Consider the following 20,389-nt stretch of genomic DNA (forward strand, 5'->3'; position numbering starts at 1 on the left):
TTGGGGCGAGCAGGACATTGGAGCTAGCAGGACATTGGGGCTAGCAGGACATTGGGGCTAGCAGGACATTGGGGCTAGCAGGAAATTGGGGCTAGCAGGACATTGGGGCTAGCAGCTATAATCCTACCATTTATATCCCAGTGTTTCAGCTATAAACCTACCATGTATTCCCCATTGTAGCTGTAAACCTACCATTTATATCCCAGTGTAGCAGCTACAAACCCACCATTTGTACCCCAGTGTAGCAGCTATAAATCTACCATTTATACCGCAGTGTAGCAGCTGTAAACCTACCATTTATACCCCAGTGTAGCAGCTGTAAACCTACCATTTATACCCCAGTATAGCAGCTACAAACCTACCATTTGTACCCCAGTGTAGCAGCTATAAATCTACCATTTATACCCCAGTGTAGCAGCTATAAACCTACCATTTATACCCCAGTGTAGCTATAAACCTACCATGTATACCTGTGTAGCAGCTACAATCCTACCATTTATACCCCAGTGTAGCAGCTATAAACCTACTATTTATACCCCAGTGTAGCAGCTACAAACCTACCATTTATACCCCAGTGTAGCAGCTACAAACCTACCATTTATACTCCAGTGTAGCTAAAAACCTACCATTTATACCCCAGTTTAGCAGGTATAAACCTACCATTTATACTCCAGTGTAGCAGCTAAAAACCTACCATGTATTCCCCATTGTAGCTATAAACCTACCATTTATACCCCAGTGTTGCAGCTACAAACCTACCATTTATACCCCAGTGTTGCAGCTACAAACCTACCATTTATACCCCAGTGTAGTAGTGATAAAACTACCATTTATACCCCAGTATAGCAGCTATAAACCTACCATGTATACCCCAGTGTATCATTTATACCCCAGTGCAGCTATAAACCTAGCATTTATACCCCAGTGTATCATCTCTAATCCTACCATTTATACCCCAGTGTGGCAGCTATAAACCTACCATTTATACCCCAGTGTATCATTTATACCCCAGTGTGGCAGCTATAAACCTACCATTTATACCCCAGTGTATCATCTCTAATTCTACCATTTATACCCCAGTGTATCATTTATACCCCAGTGCAGCCATAAACCTACCATTTATACCCCAGTGTAGTAGTGATAAAACTACCATTTATTCCCCAGTGTAGCAGCTACAAACCTACCATTTATTCCCCAGTGTAGCAGCTACAAACCTACCATTTATACCCCAGTGTATCATCTACAAACCTACCATTTATTCCCCAGTGTGGCTATAAACCTACCAATTATACCCCAGTGTAGCAGCTATAAACCTACCATTTATACCCCAGTGTAGCAGCTATAAACCTACCATTTATACCCCAGTGTAGCAGCTACAAACCTACCATTTATTCCCCAGTGTGGCTATAAACCTACCAATTATACCCCAGTGTAGCAGCTATAAACCTACCATTTATTCCCCAGTGTGGCAGCTATAAACCTACCATTTATACCCCAGTGTGGCTATAAACCTACCAATTATACCCCAGTGTAGCAGCTATAAACCTACCATTTATACCCCAGTGTGGCTATAAACCTACCAATTATACCCCAGTGTAGCAGCTATAAACCTACCATTTATACCCCAGTGTAGCTATAAACCTACCAATTATACCCCAGTGTAGCAGCTATAAACTCCATTTGGGATAGAGCACTCTGTTCTCTTTGTCTCTCTGTCTCTTTATGAAGCACTAACCCCTCACTGCGTTGATGTTATGTTGTTGTTGTTGTTGTTCGGTTGCCATGGCGCTGGCTGGTTGGCGTGGTGACCAGGTCAGAGCCGTGGATTCGCCTTCGTGGAGTTTAATCACATACAGGAGGCCTGCCGCTGGATGGAGACCAATCAGGTCACTCTACACACACATACACACACACACACAAATACACACATGATCCTGAACATGACACACACACACCTGTGTTTTCTGATGCCGATGTGTGTTGGTATAACTGTACTGACACACCATCGGACTCTCCCAGCCACTCTCACACACTCTCTCTCTCTCTCTCTCTCTCTCTGTCTCTCTCTCTGTCTCTCTATCTCTCTCTCTCTGCCTCTGTCTCTCTCTCTCTCTCTCTCTCTGTCTCTCTCTCTGTCTCTCTCTCTCTGTCTCTCTCTGTCTCTCTCTCTCTGTCTCTCTCTCTCTTTACCTTTCTATCTCTCTTTCTCTCTCTCTACCTTTCTATCTCTCTCTCTCTCTCTCTCTCTCTATCTCTCTTTCTCTCTCTCTCTTTACCTTTCTCTCTCTCTCTCTGTCTCTCTCTCTACCCCTCTCTCCTTCTCTTTACCTTTCTATCTCTCTACCTCTCTCTCTCGCTCTCTGTCTCTCTCTCTCTCTCTCTTTTTACCTTTCTATCTCTCTACCTCTCTCTCTCTCTCTCTCTTTCTCTCTCTCTCTTTTTACCTTTCTATCTCTCTACCTCTCTCTCTCTCTCTCTCTCTCTGTCTCTCTCTCTCTGTCTCTCTCTCTCTCTCTCTCTCTTTACCTTTCTATCTCTCTCTCTCTCTCTCTCTCTCTCTCGTTCTCTCTCTCTTTACCTTTCTCTCTCTCTCTCTCTCTCTCTCTCTCTCTCTCTCTCTGTCTCTCTTTCTCTCTCTCTTTACCTTTCTATCTCTCTTTCTCTCTCTCTCTCTCTCTCTTTCTCTCTCTCTCTCTACCTCTCTCTCTCTCTTTACCTTTCTATCTCTCTACCTCTCTCTCGCTCTCTGTCTCTCTCTCTCTCTCGCTCTCTTTTTACCTTTCTATCTCTCTACCTCTCTCTCTCTCTCTTTTTACCTTTCTATCTCTCTACCTCTCTCTCTCTCTCTGTCTCTCTCTCTCTCTTTACCTTTCTATCTCTCTACCTCTCTCTCTCTCTCTCTCTCTCTTTACCTTTCAACAGAGGACTTCAACTCACCCCTTTCTCTTCCTCCCTTCCCCCGTCCCCAAATCCCCACTTTCTGACAATCTTTTATCCAGGGAGTCCAGTCGTTAGGGGGTGGAGGTTGGGTGTTCGGGGTCAGGAGGGGTGGAGGTCTATTCCCTTTCTGTGGAATAGGTTCCTGTTGTTACAAAAAACTTGTATCTGAATGACACCGGTGTTGTTGAATGACACCGGTGTTGTTGAATGACACCGGTGTTCTTAAATGACACCATTGTTGAATGACACCGGTGTTCTTAAATGACACCATTGTTGTTGAATGACACCGGTGTTCTTAAATGACACCATTGTTGAATGACACCATTGTTGTTGAATGACACCGGTGTTCTTAAATGACACCATTGTTGAATGACACCGGTGTTCTTAAATGACACCATTGTTGAATGACACCGGTGTTCTTAAATGACACCATTGTTGAATGACACCGGTGTTCTTAAATGACACCATTGTTGTTGAATGACACCGGTGTTCTTAAATGACACCATTGTTGAATGACACAGGTGTTCTTAAATGACACCATTGTTGAATGACACAGGTGTTCTTAAATGACACCATTGTTGAATGACACAGGTGTTCTTAAATGACACCATTGTTGAATGACACCGGTGTTCTTAAATGACACCATTGTTGTTGAATGACACCGGTGTTCTTAAATGACACCATTGTTGTTGAATGACACCGGTGTTCTTAAATGACACCATTGTTGTTGAATGACACCGGTGTTCTTAAATGACACCATTGTTGAATGACACCATTTTTGTTGAATGACACCGGTGTTGTTGAATGACACAATTGTTGTTGAATGATACCGGTGTTCTTAAATGACACCATTGTTGAATGACACCATTGTTGTTGAATGACATCATTGTTATAAAATGACACCATTGTTGTTGAATGACACCAGTGTTCTTAAATGACACCATTGTTGTTGAATGACACCATTGTTGTTAAATGAAACTTGTATCTAAATGATATCATTGTTGTTAAATGACACCATTGTTGTTAAATGACACCATTGTTGTTAAATGAAACATGCAGAGTCATAAAGTGGTATCACATGACCATGGGTGTCATTACAGTATCAAATGACCTAATCAAATGATGTCGGTGGGAGATATATTTTAACCGTCCCACTTGTGCACGCCTCACCATTGCTTTGTTGTGCAATATACCGTATGAATATTGAATGGTGAATACTGTCTGTTTTCTACTGGTTGCGTTGCCAGGTTGGGGTGGGGGTCAGATTGGCTAACACTGTGGCTGGCCAGGGTTCCCCTTAAGGGGGGGGTTGACAAAACACAACACTCTCTCTCTCCACACACACGCACACACACACACACACACACACACACACACACACACACACACACACACACACACACACACACGCACACACACACACACACACACACACACACGGCTAACAGGGTGGCCAATCGAACACACACATACAGCTCTCCGTCCGTCCCAATTTCCCTTGAGCTGAAGGTTACATTTCTCTCTTGTCCTCAATTTTTCTCTCTTTCCCACTCTCCTCTCTTCTCTCCTCTGTTTCCCACTCTTCTCTCATCGCTTTCCCTCTCTTCTCTCCTCTCTTTCCCTCTCTTCTCTCCTCTCTTCTCTCCTCTTTCCCTCTTCTCTCCTCTCCCTCTCATCTCTCCTCTCTTTCCCTCTCTTCTCTCCTCTTTCCTTCTCTTCTCTCCTCTCTTTCTCTCTCTTCTCCCCTCTTTCCCTCTTCTCTCCTCTCTTTCACTCTCTTCTCTCCTCTCTTTCCCTCTCTTCTCTCCTCTTTCCCTCATCTCTCCTCTCGTTCCCTCTCTTCTCTCCTCTCTTTCCTTCTCTTCTCTCCTCTCTTTCCCTCTCTTCTCTCCTCTCTTCTCTCCTCTTTCCCTCTTCTCTCCTCTCTTTTTCTCTCTTCTCTTTCCCACTCTTCTCTCCTCTATTTCCCTCTCTTCTCTCCTCTCTTTCCCTCTCTTCTCTCCTCTCTTTCCCTCTCTTTTCTCCTCTCTTTCTCTCTTCTCTCTTTTCTCCTCCTCTCTTCTCTCTTCTCTTTCCCTCTCTTCTCTCCTTTCTTTCTCTCTCTCCTCTCTTCTCCTCTCTTCTCTCCTCTCTTTCCCTCTCTTCTCTCCTCTCTTTCTCTCTATTCTCTCCTCTCTTTCTCTCTATTCTCTCCTCTCTTTCTCTCTCTTCTCTCCTCTCTTTCCCTCTCTTCTCTCCTCTCTTTCTCTCTCTTCTCTCCTCTCTTTCCCTCTCTTCTCTCCCCTCTTTCCCTCTCTTCTCTCCTCTCTTTCTCTCTCTTCTCTCTTCTCTCTCCTCTCTTCTCTCCTCTCTTCCCTCTCTTCTCTCTCTGCTCTTTCCTTCTCTTCTCTCCTCTTTCCTCTCTTCTCCCCTCTTTCCTCTCTTCTCTCCTCTCTTTCCTCTCTTCTCTCCTCTCTTTCCCTCTCTTCTCTCCTCTATCCCTCATCTCTCCTCTCTCTTTCCCTCTCTTCTCTCCTCTCATTCTCCTCTCTTCTCTCTCTCCTCTCTTTCCTCTCTTCTCTCCTCTCTTTCCCTCTCTTCTCTCTTCTCTTTCCCTCTCTTCTCTCCTCTCTTTCCTTCTCTTCTCTCTTTCCTTCTCTTTCCTTCTCTTCCTCTCTTCTCCTCTCCCTCTCTTCTCTCTTCTCTTTCCCTCTCTTCTCTCTTCCCTTTCCCTCTCTTCTATCCTCTCCTCTCTTCTCCTCTCTTTCCCTCTCTTCTCTCCTCTGTTTCCCTCTCTTCTCTCCTCTCTTAATCTCTATTCTCTCCTCTCTTTCTCTCTATTCCCTCCTCTCTTTCTCTCTCTTCTCTCCTCTCTTTCCCTCTCTTCTCTCCTCTCTTTCTCTCTCTCTCTCCTCTCTTTCCTTCTCTTCTCTCCCTCTTTCCTCTCTTCTCTCCTCTCTTTCTCTCTCTTCTCTCCTCCTCTCTTCTCTCCTCTCTTTCCCTCTCTTCTCTGCTCTTTCCTTCTCTTCTCTCCTCTCTTTCTCTCTCTTCTCCCCTCTTTCCCTCTTCTCTCCTCTCTTTCACTCTCTTCTCTCCTCTCTTTCCCTCTCTTCTCTCCTCTATCCCTCATCTCTCCTCTCGTTCCCTCTTCTCTCCTCTCTTTCCTTCTCTTCTCTCCTCTCTTTCCCTCTCTTCTCTCCTCTATCCCTCATCTCTCCTCTCGTTCCCTCTCTTCTCTCCTCTCTTTCCTTCTCTTCTCTCCTCTCTTTCCTTCTCTTCTCTCCTCTCTTTCCTTCTATTATCTCCTCTCTCCCTCTCTTCTCTCTTCTCTTTCCCTCTCTTCTCTCTTCCCTTTCCCTCTCTTCTATCCTCTCCTCTCTTCTCCTCTCTTTCCCTCTCTTCTCTCCTCTGTTTCCCTCTCTTCTCTCCTCTCTTTCTCTCTATTCTCTCCTCTCTTTCTCTCTATTCCCTCCTCTCTTTCTCTCTCTTCTCTCCTCTCTTTCCCTCTCTTCTCTCCTCTATCCCTCATCTCTCCTCCCGTGCCCTCTCTTCTCTCCTCTCTTTCCTTCTCTTCTCTCCTCTCTTTCCCTCTCTTCTCTCCTCTCTTTCCCTCTTCTCTCTTCTCTTTCCCTCTCTTCTCTCCTCTCTTTCCTTCTCTTCTCTCCTCTCTTTCCTTCTCTTCTCTCCTCTCTCCCTCTCTTCTCTCTTCTCTTTCCCTCTCTTCTCTCTTCCCTTTCCCTCTCTTCTATCCTCTCCTCTCTTCTCCTCTCTTTCCCTCTCTTCTCTCCTCTGTTTCCCTCTCTTCTCTCCTCTCTTTCTCTCTATTCTCTCCTCTCTTTCTCTCTATTCCCTCCTCTCTTTCTCTCTCTTCTCTCCTCTCTTTCCCTCTCTTCTCTCCTCTCTTTCTCTCTCTTCTCTCCTCTCTTTCCTTCTCTTCTCTCCCCTCTTTCCCTCTCTTCTCTCCTCTCTTTCTCTCTCTTCTCTCCTCTCTTCTCTCCTCTCTTTCCCTCTCTTCTCTGCTCTTTCCTTCTCTTCTCTCCTCTCTTTCTCTCTCTTCTCCTCTCGTTCCCTCTTCTCTCCTCTCTTTCCTTCTCTTCTCTCCTCTCTTTCCCTCTCTTCTCTCCTCTATCCCTCATCTCTCCTCTCGTTCCCTCTCTTCTCTCCTCTCTTTCCTTCTCTTCTCTCCTCTCTTTCCCTCTCTTCTCTCCTCTCTTTCCCTCTTCTCTCTTCTCTTTCCCTCTCTTCTCTCCTCTCTTTCCTTCTCTTCTCTCCTCTCTTTCCTTCTATTATCTCCTCTCTCCCTCTCTTCTCTCTTCTCTTTCCCTCTCTTCTCTCTTCCCTTTCCCTCACTTCTATCCTCTCCTCTCTTCTCCTCTCTTTCCCTCTCTTCTCTCCTCTGTTTCCCCCTCTCCTCTCTTTCTCTCTATTCTCGCCTCTCTTTCTCTCTATTCTCTCCTCTCTTTCTCTCTCTTCTCTCCTCTCTTTCCCTCTCTTCTCTCCTCTCTTTCCCTCTCTTCTCTCCTCTTTCCCTCTTCTCTCCTCTCCCTCTCTTCTCCTCACTTCTCTCCCTCACTTCTCCTCTGTTTCCCTCTCTCCTCTCCTCTCTTTCCCTCTCTTCTCTCCTCTCTTTCTCTCTCTTCTCTCCTCTCTTTCTCTCTCTTCTCTCCTCTCTTTCCCTCTCTTCTCTCCTCTGTTTCCCTCTCTTTCTCTCTATTCTCTCCTCTCTTTCTCTCTATTCTCTCCTCTCTTTCTCTCTCTTCTCTCCTCTCTTTCCCTCTCTTCTCTCCTCTCTTTCCCTCTCTTCTCTCCTCTTTCCCTCTTCTCTTCTCTCCTCTCCCTCTCTTCTCTCCTCTCTTTCCCTCTCTTCACCTCTCTTTCCCTCTCTTCTCTCCTCTCTTTCTGTCTCTTCTATCCTCTCTTTCCCTCTCTTCTCTCCTCTCTTTCCCTCTCTTCTCTCCTCTCTTTCCCTCTCTTCTCCTCTCGTTCCCTCTCTTCTCCTCTCGTTCCCTCTCTTCTCCACTCTTTCCCTCTCTTCTCTCCTCTCTTTCTCTCTCTTCTCTCCTCTCTTTCCCTCTCTTCTCCTCTCTTCTCTCCTCTCTTTCCCTCTCTTCTCTCCTCTCTTTCTCTCTCTTCTCTCATCTCTTTCCCTCTCTTCTCTCCTCTCTTTCCCTCATCTCTCCTCTCTTTCCCTCTCTTCTCTCCTCTCTTTCCCGCTCTCTCTCAATTCAATTCAATGGGCTTTATTGGCATGGGAAACATCTCTCACTCATTCTGCCCTCTTGTGAGTGGGCTCCTCTCTCTCTAGAATGTGAGCCACTTATCTATGATAATCATTCTTTGTTTCTCTCTCTCTTTGTCTCTTTCTCCCTCTCTGTCTCCCTCTCTCTCGGTCTTCTCTGTCTATCTTTCTCTTTGTCTCTCCTACTCTCCCTCTCTCTCTGCCTGTCTCTTTCTCTCTCTCTCTCTTTCAGAGGGTTTTGTCTATCCTAGGCCAGAGGGTGTCTATGCACTACAGTGACCCTAAACCACGCGCCAACGAGGACTGGCTCTGTAACAAGGTACAACAGCTAACAACCTCACTGTGTGGCTTCTCATCTTGTTGTCAATTCTCACTTGTACTGATCGCCTCTGTTGCTGTTCTAACAGTGTGGGGTTCAGAACTTCAAGAGGAGAGAGAAGTGCTTTAAATGTGGTGTTCCTAAATCAGGTAAACATGTGATACAGTGATACCTAAACCCTATGATAAACATAAACAGATGTGTTTTGTGTTGTCCACTGGGATATCCGACTGTGTTTTTTTTTTTACCTTTAGAGGCAGAGCTGAAACTGCCCCAGCTGAGGGAGTTACCTCTGGGTGTGCATCAGAAGGACGGCTTATTGCCCCTCCCTGCTCTCTACCAGCCAGCTGCTACCACCTCTACTGCTGTCACCACTCCCAGGGTCGGGGGCAGGGCTGGGGCAGGTGGAGCTGACACACAGCAGGCTGAGGTGACCAATGACAGTAAGTCTCTCTCTCAAGTCAATTTAAATTGAAGGGGCTTTATTGGCATGGGAAACATATGTTAACGTTGCCAAAGCAAGTGAAGTAGATAATAAACAAAAGTGAAATAAGCAATAAAAAATTTGCACTAAACACGACACTCACAAAAATTCCAAAATAACAAAGACATTTCAAATGTCATATTATGTATGCAATGGAAGTTGGAAGTTTACATACATTTAGGTTGGAGTCATTAAAACTCATTTTTCAACCACTCCACAAATGTCTTGTTAACAAACTATAGTTTTGGGAAGTCGGTTAGGACATCTACTTTGTGCACGACGCAAGTGATTGTTCCAACAATTGTTTACAGACAGATTATTACACTTATAATTCACTGTATTACAATTCCAGTGGGTCAGAAGTTTACATACACTAAGTTGACTGTGCCTTTAAACAGCTTGGAAAATTCCAGAAAATGATGTCATGGCTTTAGAAGCTTCTGATAGGCTAATTGACATAATTTGAGTCAATTGGAGGTATACCTGTGGATGTATTTCAAGAACTACCTTCAAACTCAGTGCTTCTTTGCTTGACATCACAGGAAAATCAAAAGAAATCAGCCAAGACCTCCGAAAAGATTGTAGACCTCCACAAGTCTGGTTCATCCTTGGGAGCAATTTCCAAACGCCTGAAGGTACCACGTTCATCTGTACAAACAATAGTACGCAAGTATAAACACCATGGGACCACGCAGCCGTCATACCTCTCAGGAAGGAGACGCGTTCTGTCTCCTAGAGATGAACATACTTTGGTGCAAAAAGTGCAAATCAATCCCAGAACAACAGCAAGGGACCTTGTGAAGATGCTGGAGGAAACAGGTACAAAATTATCTACTTCCACAGTAAAACAAGTCCTATATCGACATAACCTGAAAGGCCGCTCAGCAATGAAGAAGCCACTGCTCCAAAACCGCCATTAAAAAGCCAGACTACGGTTTGCAACTGCACATGGGGACAAAGATCGTACTCTTTGGAGAAATGTCCTCTGGTCAGATGAAACAAAAATAGAACTGTTTGGCCATAATGACCATCGTTATGTTTGGAGGAAAAAGGGGAGGCTTGCAAGCCGAAGAACACCATCCCAACCGTGAAGCACGGGGGTGGCAGAATCATGTTGTGGAGGTGCTTTGCTGCAGGAGGGACTGGTGCACTTCACAAAATAGATGGCATCATGAGGACGGAAAATGATGTGGATATATTGAAGCAACATCAAGACATCAGTCAGGAAGTTAAAGCTTAGTCGCAAATGGGTCTTCCAAATGGACAATGACCCCAAGCATACTTGCAAAGTTGTGGCAAAATGGCTTAAGGACAACAAAGTCAAGGTATTGGAGTGGCCATCACAAAGCCCTGACCTCAATCCTGTAGAATATTTGTGGACAGAACTAAAATTCAAAATTCACCCAACTTATTGTGGGAAGCTTGTGGAAGGCTACCCAAAACGTTTGACCCAAGAATTTAAAGGCAATGCTACCAAATACTAATTGAGTGTATGTAAACTTCTGACCCACTGGGAATGTGATGAAATAAATAATTGCTGAAATAAATAATTCTCTCTACTATTATTCTGACATTTCACATTCTTAAAATAAAGTGGTGATCCTAACTGACCTAAGACAGGGAATTTTTAATAGGATTAAATGTCAGGAATTGTGAAAAACGGAGTTTAAATGTATTTGGTTAAGGTGTATGTAAACTTCTGACTTCAACTGTCTATATACAGTGTTGTAATGATGTGCAAATGGTTAAAGTACAAAAGGGAAAATAAATAAACATAAATATGGGTTGTATTTACAATGGTGTTTGTTCTTCACTGGTTGACCTTTTCTTGTGGCAACAAGTCACACATCTTACTGCTGTGATGTCACACAGTGGTATTTCACCCAATAGATGAGAGTTTATCAAAATTGGGTTTGTTTTCAAATTCTTTGTGGATCTGTGTAATCTGAGGGATTATGTGTCTCTAATATGGGCGTACATTTGGGAGGAGTTTAGGAAGTGCAGCTCAGTTTCCACCTCATTTTGTGGGCAGTGAGCACATAGCCTGTCTTCTCTTGAGAGCCAGGACTGTCTACAGCGGCCTTTCTCAATAGCAAGGCTATGCTCACTGAGTCTGTACATAGTCAAAGCTTTCCTTAAGTTTGTGTCAGTCACAGTGGTCAGGTATTCTGCCACTGTGAACTCTCTGTTTAGGGGCAGATAGCGTTCCAATTTCTTCCGTTTTTTTGTGGATTATATCAAGTGTTGTCGAATAGTTATCGTTTTGCTTTCTCATAATTTGGTTGGGTCTAATTGTGCTGCTGTCATGGGGATCTGTAGGGTGTGTTTGTGAACAGAGCCCCAGGACCAGCTTGCTTAGTGGACTCTTCTCCAGGTTCATCTCTCTGTAGGTGATGGCTCTTCTCCAGGTTCATCTCTCTGTAGGTGATGGCTCTTCTCCAGGTTCATCTCTCTGTAGGTGATGGGTCTTCTCCAGGTTCATCTCTCTGTAGGTGATGGCTCTTCTCCAGGTTCATCTCTCTGTAGGTGAGGGCTTTGTGGTGGAATGAATGTGCATCGTTTTCCTTTTAGGTGGCTGTAGAATTTAACGGCTCTTTTCTGGATGTTGATAACTAGAGGGTATGTCCTAATTCTGCTCTGCATTGTTTGGGGTTCTACGTTGTACATAAAGTGTATTTTTCAGACTTCTGCAGAGTCTCAGTTGGGAGTTTACGTAAGTGGTCAGATGCTTAAGGACTGTTTTGCTAGCACAGACTGGATGTTTTGCTAGCACAGACTGGAATATGTTCCGGGATTCCTCCAATGGCATTGAGGAGCACATCACATCTGTCATGGGCTTAATCACTAAGTGCATCGACGACGTTGTCCCAACAGTGACCGTACGTTCATATCCCAACCAGAAGCCATGTATTACAAGCAACATCCGCACCGAGCTGAAGACTAGAGCTGCCGCTTTCAAAGAGCGTGACACTAACCCGGACGTTTATAAGAAATCCTGCTATGCCCTCCGACGAACAAACAGGCAAAGCGTCAATACAGGACTAAGATTGAATCGTGCTCTGATGCTTGTCGGATGTGGCAGGGCAAACTATTATGGACTACAAAGGGAAACCCAACTGCGAGTTGCCCAATGACGCGAGCCTACCAGACGAGCTAAATGCGTTTAATGCTCGCTTCGAGGCAAGCAACACTGAACCATACATGAGAGCACCAGCTTTGATCACGCTCTCCATAGCCGATGTGAGCATGACCTTTAAACAGGTCATCATTCACAATGCCGAAGGGCCAGACGGATTACCAGGACGTGTACTGTGAGCATGCGCTGACCAACTGGCAAATGTCTTAACTGACATTTTCAACCTCTCCCTGTCCGAGTCTAATACCAACATGTTTCAGGCAGTCCACTATAGTCCCTGTGCCCAAGGAAGCGAAGGTAACCTGCCTAAATGATTACCGCCCCATAGCACTCACGTCGGTAGCCATGAAGTGCTTTGAAAGGCTGGTCATGGCTCACATCAACAGCATCCTCCCAGATACCCTAGACCCACTCCAATTCGCATACCGCCCCAACAGATCCACAGATGACCTAAACGCACTCCACACTGCCCTTTCCCACCTGGACAAAAGGAACACCTATAGGCAACAACACATCTGCCACACTGATCCTCAACACGGAGGCCCCTCGGCGGTATGTGCTCAGCCCCCCCCGGTACTCTCTGTTCACACATGACTGCACGGTCAGCCATAACTCCAACACCATCATTAAGTTTGCTGATGACACAACCGTGGGTAGGCCTGATCACCGACAACGATTAGACAGCCTACAGGGAGGAGGTCAGAGACCTGGCAGTGTCGTGCCAGGACAACAACCTCTCCCTCATTGTGAGCAAGACAAAGGAGATGATCGTGGACTACAGGAAAAGGAGGGGCGAACAGGCCCCCATTAACATCGACTGGACTGAAGTGGAGCGGGTTGAGAGCTTCAAGTACCTTGGTGTCCACATCACGTCACAAACTAGAATGGTCCAAACACACCAAGACAGTCGTGAAGAGGGCACGACAACACCTTTTCCCCTCAGGAGACTGAAAAGATTTGGCATGGGTCCTCAGATCCTCAAGAAGTTCAACAGCTGCACCATCGAGGGCATCCTGACCGGTTGCATTAGCTGGTATGGCAACCACTCAGCATCTGACCGTAAGGCGCTACAGAGGGTAGTGTATACGGCCCAGTACATCACTGGGGCCAAGCTTCCTGGCATCAAGGACCTATATACCAGGCGGTGTCAGAGGAAAGCTCAAAAAATTGTCAAAGACTCCAGTCACCCAAGTTATAGACTGTTCTCTCTGTTCTAAATATTTTATTAGATGTTCTATGTATCTCTATTTGTCTCTCTTTTTCTGGTTTTCTCTGTCTCTCTCTATGACACCACCATTTTCTGGCATTTGGTTTGTAGTGAAATATCTGTTTATGATTTGAAAATGTACCAAAATATTTTGTTATTGGTTGTACCTCATAAAATGTCATACGCCTTCAGGAAGTATTCACACCCCCTTGTCTTTTCCACATGTTACAACCTGAATTTAAATGCAGATTTATTTTGTCACTGGCCTACACACAATACCCCATAATGTCAAAGTGGTCAAATGTTTTAGATTGTAAAAAAAAAAAAAAGTTATAAAAAAACACAAAAAAAAAAACTGAAATGTCTCGTCATATATATATATATATATATATAGTCATATTCAACCCCTTTGTTATGGCAGGAGTAAAACTTTGCTTAACAACCACCCCCACACACACACACACACACACCCCCCACACACACACACACCCCCCACACACACACACACACACACACACACACACACACACACACACACACACACACACACACACACACACACAACACACACACACACACACACACACACACACACACACACACACACACACACACACACACACACACACACACACACACACACACACACACACACACACACCCCAAAGTGGAATTGTGTTTTTTTTTTGACAAATTAACTAAAGATGAAAATGCATAAATGTCTTGTCAAATGTTCTATCCCTTTGTCTTATGTCAAGCCTAAATAAGTTCAGGGGTAGAAATGTGCTTAACAAGTCACATAATAAGTTGCTTGGACTCTCTCTGTGTTTAACATGATTTTTAAATGACTACCTCATCTCTGTACCCCCACACATACAATTATCTGTAGGATCCCTCAGTCGAGCAGCGAATTTCAAACACAAATTCAACCACAAAGACCAGGGAGGTTTTCCAATGCCTCGCTAAGAAGTGCACCTATTGGTAGATGGGTTAAAAAAATAAAATAAAAAATCTGACATTGAATATCCCTTTGAGCATGGTGAAGTTATTAATTACACTTTGGATGGTGTATCAATACACCCAGTCACTACAAAGATACAGGCGTCCTTCCTAACTCAGTTGCTGGAGAGGAAGGAAACCGCTCTGGGATTTCACCATGAGGCCAATGGCGACTTTAAAACATTTATTGAGTTTAATGGCTTTGATAGGAGAAAACTGAGGATGGATCTACAACATTGTAGTTACTCCACAATACTAACCTAAATGACAGAGTGAAAAGAAGGAAGCCTGTACAGAATACAAATATTCCAAAACAGCACATCCCGTTTGCAATAAGGCTCTAAAGTAATACTGCAAAAACATTATGTAAAGCAATACATTTTTTGTCCTTAATAAAAAGTGATATGTTTGGGACAAACCCAATAAAACACATCACTGAGTACCACTCTCCATATTTTGAAGCATAGTGGTGGCTGCATCATGTTATGGGTATGCTTGTAATCATTAAGGACTGGGGAGTTTTTCAGGATAAAAAAGAAAAGGAATGGAAAGGAATGGAGCTAAGCAGAGGCAAAATCCTAGAGGGAAACCTGGTTGTCTGTTTTCCACCAGACACTGGGAGATTAATTCACCTTTCAGCAGGACAATAACCTAAAACACAAGGCCAAATATACACTGGAGTTGCTTCCAAGAAGACAGTAAATGTTCCTGAGTGGCCTAGTTACAGTTTTGACTTAAATCCATTTGAAAATCTATAGCTTGACCTGAAAATGGTTGTCTTGCAATGATCAACAACCAATTTGAAAGAGCTTGAAGAATTTTAAAAGGAATAATGAACAAATATTGTACAATCCAGGTGTGGAAAGCTCTTAGGTACCTACCCAGAAAGACTCAGCTATAATTGCTGCCACACAAAGGTGCTTCTACAAAGTATTGACTCAGGGGTGTGAATACCTATGTAAATGAGATATTTCTGTATTTCATTTTCAATAAATATGCTCAAATTTCTAAAAACATGTTTTCACTTTGTCATTATTGTGTGTAGATGGGTGAGACTTGTATTTTTTTAATCAATAATTTAAAAAAAATATATCATTTTTTTATGGTAATTTAGGCTTTAAGTTTTTATGGCTGGGGGCAGTATTGAGTAGCTTGGATGAATAAGGTGCCCAGAGTAAACTGCCTGCTACTCAGGCCCAGAAGCTAAGATATGCATAGTAGATTTGGATAGAAAACACTCTCTCTGAATTTTCTAAAACGGTGTGAATGATGTCTGTGAGTATAACAGAACTCATATGGCAGGCAAAAACCTGAGAAAAAAATCCAACCAGGAAGTGAGAAATCTGAGGCTTGTAGTTTTTCAAGTCATTGCCTATCGAGTGTCTATGGGGTCATATTGCACTTCCTAAGAGAGCTGAGTCAGGAGTCTGGCAGAGTGTTTGAGTCAGGGGTCTGGCAGAGTGCCACGAGCTCAGTCTCGCTCGCTGAGAGTTAGTTGCATTCCATTGCATTTCTACAGACAAAGGAATTCTCCGGTTGAAACATTATTGAAGATTTATTATCACGATCATCGTAAGAAGAGGACCAAAGCGCAGCGTGGTGTGATTGCATAATTTTAATGGATGCCGAAAACACAAAGTAAAGTGAACAAAACAAGAAATGAACAACGACCGTGAAGCTATATACCAAATGTGCCGACACAAACACTACACATAGACAATCACCCACAATGACAAAACAGGCTACCTAAATATGGTTCCCAATCAGAGACAACGACTAACACCTGCCTCTGATTGAGAACCATATCAGGCCAAACACAGAAACAGACAAACTAGACACGCAACATAGAATGCCCACCCAGCTCACGTCGTGACCAACACTAAAACAAGGAAAACACAAAAGAACTATGGTCAGAACGTGACATTTATGATAAAAACATCCTAAAGATTGATTCTATACTTCGTTTGACATGTTTCTACGAACTGTAATATGACTTACCGTCTGAACTTTCGCCTGGACTTGCCCGCGCGTCGTGAGTTTGGATTTGTGTACTAAACGCGCAAACAAAAAGGAGGTATTTGGAAGTAAATTATGGACTTTATCGAACAAAACAAACATTTATTGTGGAACTGGGATTCCTGGGAGTGCATTCTGATGAAGATCACCAAAGGTAAGTGAATATTGATAATGCTGTTTCTGATTTCTGTTGACTCCACAACATGGCGGGTACCTGTTTGGGTTGTTTTCGTCTCTGAGCGCCATACACAGATTATTGCATGGTGTGCTTTTTTCATAAAGTTTTTTTGAAATATGACACAGCGGTTGCATTAAGGAGAAGTTTATCTGAAGTTCCATGTATAACACTTGTATCTTTTATCAATGTTTTTATGAGTATTTCTGTAAATTGATGTGGCTCTCTGCAAAATCACCGGATGTTTTGGAGGCAAAACATTGCTGAACATAACGCGCCAATGTAATGAATTTTATCGAACAAAATATACATGTATTGTGTAACATGAAGTCCTATGAGTGTCATCTGATGAAGATCATCAAAGGTTAGTGATTCATTTTATCTCTATTTCTGCTTTTTGTGTCTCCTCTCTTTGGCTGGAAAAATTGCTGTTTTTCTGTGACTTGGTACTGACCTAACCATAATCTGTTGGTGTGCTTTCGTCGTAAAGCGTTTTGGAAATCGGACACAGTGGTGGGATTAACAACAAGTTGTTGTTTCAATTTGGCGCCCTGCACTTTCACTGGCTGCTGTCAAGTCGATCTGGTGAACAGGATCTCAGCCAATCTCAGCCGTAAGAAGTTAACACAACAAAATGTGGAATAAATCTAGGAATAGGAATACTGTCTGTAGGCACTGTACCTGTCTCTTTCATTTACCTTCTCTCCCTCCTCGCTCTCAACCAATCAACCAATCTCTCCAGCTCTGATCCTGAGGAACCTGGGTCCCCATACTTCTCCAGACTCCGTCCTGTTTCCTTGCTCTGTCTCCTAATGTTCTCTCTCTACCTCCCCCCATCCCGCCCTTTATCTCTCCTCTCTCCAGCTCTGATCCTGAGGAACCTGGGTCCCCATACCTCCCTGGAGTCCATCCTGTCCACTCTGGCTCCCTTCGCTACTCTGTCTCCTTCTAATGTTCGACTGATCAAAGATAAGCAGACACAACTCAACCGGGGCTTCGCTTTCCTACAGCTGTCTACTATAGTGGTGAGGAGATACCTACAGCTGTCTACCATAGTGCTGAGGAGATACATGCAGCTGTCTACTATATGCAGCTGTCTACTATAGTGGTGAGGAGATACCTACAGCTGTCTACTATAGTGGTGAGGAGATACCAACAACTCTCTACTATAGTGGTGAGGAGATACCTACAGCTGTCTACTATAGTGGTGAGGAGATACCTACAGCTGTAGTGGTGAGGAGATACCTACAGCTGTCTACTGTAGTGATGAGGAGATACCTACAGCTGTCTACTATAGTGGTGAGGAGATACCTACAGCTGTAGTGGTGAGGAGATACCTACAACTGTCTACTGTAGTGATGAGGAGATACCTACAACTGTCTACTATAGTGGTGAGGAGATACATACAGCTGTAGTGGTGAGGAGATACATACAGCTGTCTACTATAGTGGTGAGGAGATACATACAGCTGTAGTGGTGAGGAGATACCTACAACTGTCTACTATAGTGGTGAGGAGATACCTACAGCTGTAGTGGTGAGGAGATACCTACAACTGTCTACTGTAGTGATGAGGAGATACCTACAACTGTCTACTATAGTGGTGAGGAGATACATACAGCTGTAGTGGTGAGGAGATACATACAGCTGTCTACTATAGTGGTGAGGAGATACATACAGCTGTAGTGATGAGGAGATACATACAGCTGTCTACTATAGTGGTGAGGAGATACATACAGCTGTAGTGATGAGGAGATACATACAGCTGTAGTGATGAGGAGATACATACAGCTGTAGTGATGAGGAGATACATACAGCTGTAGTGGTGAGGAGATACATACAGCCGTCTACTCAGAGCTGTGTGTCTTGCAGGAAGCATCTCAGCTTCTCCAGATCCTCCAGGCCTTACAGCCAGCTCTCTCTATAGATGGGAAGGCCATCGCCGTGGAGTTCGCCAAAGGATCCAAACGGTACACTCACACACCTCATGTTATTCCATCCTCGTGACGGACCTAAAATTAATTTCCGTTCAACATCCTGTTTCCTGTAACGCTAAGCTTAAAATAGCCTTTGTCCTCATTGTTCTCCACCTAGGAGAATGTTCCTTGGTTTTTTATCCCTGTGGGGAGATTTGGGGATTGTAGGATAGAATAACCAACAGATGCATTCAGAGTATTCATACACTTTGACACATCCCAGAAAGACAGTGAAAACATGTTTTTATACATTTATTGAACATTAAATACAGAAATATCTAATTTACATACGTTTTCACACCCCTGAGTCAATAGGGTTATGGTTAGGGTTAGGGTTAGGGTTAGGGTTAGGGTTAACCCTTTGGCAACGATTACAGCTGTGAGTCTTTCTGGTTAAGTCGTAACATGCTGACCAAACCGGCGTCCTCTTACGGCATCGTGCGCACGTTGGTTTTTGTCTATCGCCACCAGAGATGTTCAACGAGACGCAGGTAAAAAATAAATAAATGCAAAAATCAACTTTGAACCAACTATATTCATTTGGGGTTAGTGTTACATTCCCCAGGAAAAAAATCAAAAAAAATCACTCAAACAGAAGGGTGAACTGACATAGAATCACTTACCGACAACCAGAACGAAGCAGGTGGGGTTTTAGGAGCGGTTCTGAAAGACACTCATGGAAGTGTCCACTGAAAGTTGACGAGCAACAACACCTGGGACCTAAAAGACACCCAGCATAAACACCCACTAAAATGGCCCAAGAAGAGACAAGACAAAAGAAAAATCCACACCAAACATAAAGACCGGAAGCGATCCAAAAAGGTGGAGCAAAATGAAACCAGGGAAATCGGATAAAAGATTGTTCGTCTAGAAATCAAAATAGGGCGTGCCACCTGAAGGTGTTAACCCTCCACATCTATCAAAACAGCTGGAGCACTGGGGCCAGCCACTCTTAAATAGCACCCGGGCCAGCACAGGCGAAACACAGACTTAACGAGGTGACACCGATCGGTGAGTCCTACATGCTAACGAGCTATACGTGCGAAAGTCCAACCTCAAAACATAAACCGAAACCTGTATCACCTTCTGTTGGTGGTTTACTCACAGAAAACAACTCCCATTATACAACTTAATAAGCATAAATGCGTCCGTACTGTTTACTGGCTGTAAACAATTAAATATGCAGTACCATTCAAAAGTTTGGACACACCTACTCATTCAAGGGTTTTTCTTAGAGTTAATTCATAACCGATTCAGGAATCTAGGCGTATGGCGCAAGTCACGACTTCACATGAGAGCCTTTTGAACGTAAAATTTGTTTTCATCAAAAATGCATTTTTTTTGCAGAAATAGCTTCTGGAACATTTGAACTTTCATGTGCCTTAATATCAAACTTGTATACCATCTGTAAATACGAATACAATTGTTAAATTACGAGCCTAGTTGGTTTAGCCACAGAAAAAGCGAGCAACCTTCCCGCTAGCCATGATTGGCTGAGATAATGAGTGGGCTGGACATGCCGAGAGATGAGTTCGGATTGGTCTGAAGGTGTGGCATATTGTGTCTATAAAATGAGCTGCTCGGTATGCCTAGATAATCCTTTCTACTGCAGTTTTTCTTAAAGATATAACGTTAATATAACGTCAGCCATGGAGAACTGCAAATATGTTGCTCTCGATAACACCGCTGCCCTGACTTTATCAGGCGCTATCGACAAAGGTCAGTGGGAAAAAGTTGTGGTGGTGGACTACTTTCTGGACGACGATCGTGCCATACAATGCTGACTCTCTCTCTCACTCTGGAAAATAACACGTTTTTTAAATCAGTGGAACGCAACAGGCCAAACAAGCTGTGCAAACTAAACGGAAACAACGCAGGATGTCTGATGAAAGGGGTTGCAGTCTGCCGTGAATACAGGTAA

General features: G+C 43.8%; 1 protein-coding gene across 1 annotated transcript in view; it reads left to right on the top strand.

Annotated features, from left to right (window-relative positions):
* The window catches only part of rbm10 (RNA binding motif protein 10), a 59,413-nt gene that overhangs the window by 3,258 nt on the left and 35,766 nt on the right, over positions 1 to 20,389 (top strand). The window contains exons 2-7 of the mRNA XM_064921992.1: positions 1,813 to 1,886; positions 8,391 to 8,477; positions 8,566 to 8,626; positions 8,732 to 8,920; positions 17,359 to 17,519; positions 18,365 to 18,462. Of these exons, the coding sequence (XP_064778064.1) occupies positions 1,813 to 1,886; positions 8,391 to 8,477; positions 8,566 to 8,626; positions 8,732 to 8,920; positions 17,359 to 17,519; positions 18,365 to 18,462 (670 nt within the window). The remainder of the gene's footprint in view (positions 1 to 1,812; positions 1,887 to 8,390; positions 8,478 to 8,565; positions 8,627 to 8,731; positions 8,921 to 17,358; positions 17,520 to 18,364; positions 18,463 to 20,389) is intronic.

This window comes from Oncorhynchus masou, chromosome 18 (genome assembly GCF_036934945.1).
Source record: "Oncorhynchus masou masou isolate Uvic2021 chromosome 18, UVic_Omas_1.1, whole genome shotgun sequence".
Classification (NCBI taxonomy): Eukaryota; Metazoa; Chordata; class Actinopteri; order Salmoniformes; family Salmonidae; genus Oncorhynchus; species Oncorhynchus masou.